At 56.4% G+C, this 3,095-nt stretch overlaps 1 protein-coding gene across 1 annotated transcript in view; it reads right to left on the bottom strand.

Annotated features, from left to right (window-relative positions):
• Positions 1-243: 243 nt before the first annotated feature.
• Positions 244-3,095, bottom strand: part of CHKB (choline kinase beta) — a gene marked incomplete in the record, with an annotated part of 4,020 nt that continues 1,168 nt past the window's right edge. Inside the window, 9 exon segments of the mRNA XM_006157566.3 lie at positions 244-537; positions 701-782; positions 1,338-1,441; positions 1,587-1,695; positions 1,822-1,903; positions 1,984-2,042; positions 2,208-2,303; positions 2,541-2,674; positions 2,865-2,978. Coding sequence (XP_006157628.2) covers positions 463-537; positions 701-782; positions 1,338-1,441; positions 1,587-1,695; positions 1,822-1,903; positions 1,984-2,042; positions 2,208-2,303; positions 2,541-2,674; positions 2,865-2,978 — 855 coding nt within the window.

Here is a 3,095-nt window from a genome sequence, read left to right as displayed (position 1 = left end):
AGGGAAAAGGTCACCGTGTATCAGCTGTGCATCCTGTTCTCAGGTCTCTACTGCTCAGGGCTGACAGCCCCACCCCAAAGCCCTCTGTGTAACCCCATCACTCACTCCACAATCCTTCCCACAGATCCTCCCAGTATTGACGACTTTTAAGTTGGAGCCACGGGACTACTTTCAAGCCCAGAGCACTCTGTCAGTTTGTGTATTCCTGGTTTGGTGTTGTCTGTACAGAGCCAGGACAGGGTGTGCAAGAACAAGCTCGTTTATTGCCCTAAGGTACACAGCCCAGAGGCTTCCGGCCTGCTCACCACCCAGACCTACTCAAACGCAGGGTGAGGTCAGTCTCCTAAAGCCCCCTCTTGCTTGGTGGCTCAGCCCAGTCCCCACAGCCTCCTGCTTTTTTTCCCTCCCTCCAAGGTCCTGCCCTGGAGGCTCCAGGAGGAATCCAAGTGGAAGGGTGGAGGGTCACAAAGTCGGGGGGAAGCTGGTCAGCTGCCCCTTCTGCTGGAAGTAGAACTGGAACCGAGACTGGGCGTACTCCTAGGAAAGAAAACCCACCCACACAGCGGTGAGGCCTGGGATCAGCACTCTACACTGGCCCGTCTGCCCATAGCCACCCAGGGCAGCCCAGATTTCCTAGAGAACATATGACCTCTGCCACAACCCAGCTTGCACCTGGAATGCTTGCCCCTGACTCTCTTACCAAGTAGCCAAATTCTATGGTTGACATGGATGCCTGGAGGATGGACCACAGGCCCCAGAAGAAATGGGATGCCAGAGCATACCTGGGGGTAGGGGTAGGGGTGAGGAAGGAAAAAGTACATTTGGCACTGAGTGGGAGCCCTTCTTTCAGGCTGGCCAATGCCCAAAGCTCTAACTTCTCTCTTTTTTTTTTTTTTTGAGAGATTTTCATTGTAGGGTGCGTGCGCTCGCCAGACAGACAGAGAGAGACATAGAGACAGAAAGCGAGAAATCACCCCCCAGGGGGGATGGTCACGCCGCAATCCCTTCTCCTCCATTCTCCTCTCGGGATCTTGGGCACGCACGCACACGCGCCCGGCGTGAGTTTTAAGCCACCGGGTCCGGGACACGAACCGAGGTCGACTATGTGGGAGTCCAGCGACATAGCCATTACGCTAACTGCTGGTTCCCGAAGCTCTAACTTCTCTTCACCCTAACCCCTACCTCATCCTTCTTCCCACTTTCAAACCTCAGACCTCAACTTCCAGCTCTGTCCCCCTACCTACACCTGACCTGCATGCAGCTCTGTGAGTCTATCGCCTCTCCCTCAGTCCTCCTCTGTATCCTGCCCTACATCCATACAGCTTCTTCCTCCTCACCGATTGATCTCCACCAGCAAATCTTCTTCCAGCTTTTTCTGCTCCTCTTGGGAGAGGATCTCACCTTTCTTTACCTCTGCCAGGTAATGGCGAATAAAATGGAGCTGAGATCAATGGATAAGAGTTAGGAACTAGGGAGACTGTGGAATATTTCCCAGTTAACACCCTTTCTGGCCAATCCTTTTAGACTTCACCCTTCCCCCTTCCCTCACAGGATGGTTCCTGCTCCCCAGCCTCCAATCTACATACCTGCTGTTCCTGAGTGGGGTAGTCTGTGGGCTGTGCTTTGTAGAAGGGCCATTCCTCATGAGTATAATCATAAACCCACTCACAGAAATGGTTCCCGATGTCAAAGCCCCTGGGGAATAAGGTGGACATTCAGTCTCCAGATACCCTGGGCAGCTGGGATGCCAAGATGAAGCCTGGTCCGTTTTGCCAGGACACTGAGAAACAGATTGATAGGGGACCATCATCCTACCCTCACCTGTAATTATAACTGCTGTACTCGAAGTCCACCAGCATGAGGTTGTCCGCACTTCCTGGATCTGAGAGCAGCAAGATGTTTCCTGGGAGGGATGGGGTGGTTCTGGTCACTCTAGGACCTTCTGGTCCCCTCCGCCCTGGGGGAGCCTCAGATGTCTCCTACCTTCCTGGATGTCGTTGTGGCAGAAGACCACTGGCGATGGGGTAGAGTCTAGCAACTTCCTGCAGGGGTATGGGGGCATGGGTCCCGAGCAAAGTGACTATAGAGGAAGGTCAAGCCACCCTCACGAGCCAGGCCCTGACCCCAGCCCTCAGAAAATCCTGGGGGAGGACACGATGAGGTATCTGGTGCCACCTCTCACACCCCCTCTCCCCTACTGCCCTCACCTGAGGTTGCCCATCTCATCCTTCAGGTTGTACATTTCCAATAGGTTCGTGTCGGGGGGACCAGTCGGGGACAGGTCCTGGATCTGCTTTAGGTACCTGAAGCCCAGAGAATAGGATTTGCCCAACCCCCTCTCCTATCTACCCCTCATGCAAGACTTTCTGCCATTTCCCCGTCCCTGTGTGACTTGTCTGGCAGCTGTCTGGTAGCCTGTCCTGTGCCACCCTGGGTCACCTGATCTCCATGGGGGCGCGGGCAACCAGACACAGCCCAGTGTGATGACTGCTGAGCAAGGGCTCACTCAGGTATGGGGAACCCTGAGAGGCCGCACTTACCGCTCCATTGTCCTGAAGAGCCAGTGAGGCTCCTTGGTGAAAGGCATCTCCATGCCATGGAACCGGGCCATCTTCGTGGCGATGGCTGCGGACAACACTGGCTCTCGAAGCTCTCGAGTTTTCAGTGGCCGGCTCTGCACCCAGGAACCTATCAGGGTGGTGAGGGGGCTGGGGCAGGAGGGGGCAGGGGCAGGGGAATGGGGCAGGTTAGGGTCTGGGGGAAGTTCCCTACCTGGGATGAGGGATGTGAAAGCAGACATTGGGGAGGAAGACAGTTGGGAGAGAAGGTGTCTTGGGGAGGACAGGGCCGGGCTGGGTGCGTACGGGGATGTACTGTTCCAGCCGGCCTTCCGGAAAAACGCCGTAGAGCTGGGGACCCAGCGACCGCTCGGCCAGGATGGCGAACATCACACTTTCCAGGACCAAGGAGTCCACACCCTAAGGGAAGAGGATGGCAAGGGGCGGGGGGCGGGTGTCGGGAGGGGCCCAATAGAGCGGCGCCGAGGGTCTGATTCCCTCTGCCGCTGCCGCTGGGGCGCCGGTTCTGCAGCCGCC

Source organism: Tupaia chinensis, unplaced genomic scaffold, assembly GCF_000334495.1.
Source record: "Tupaia chinensis unplaced genomic scaffold, TupChi_1.0 Scaffold000548_1, whole genome shotgun sequence".
Taxonomy (NCBI): Eukaryota; Metazoa; Chordata; class Mammalia; order Scandentia; family Tupaiidae; genus Tupaia; species Tupaia belangeri.
This window is presented reverse-complemented; position numbering and strand designations above follow the sequence as displayed.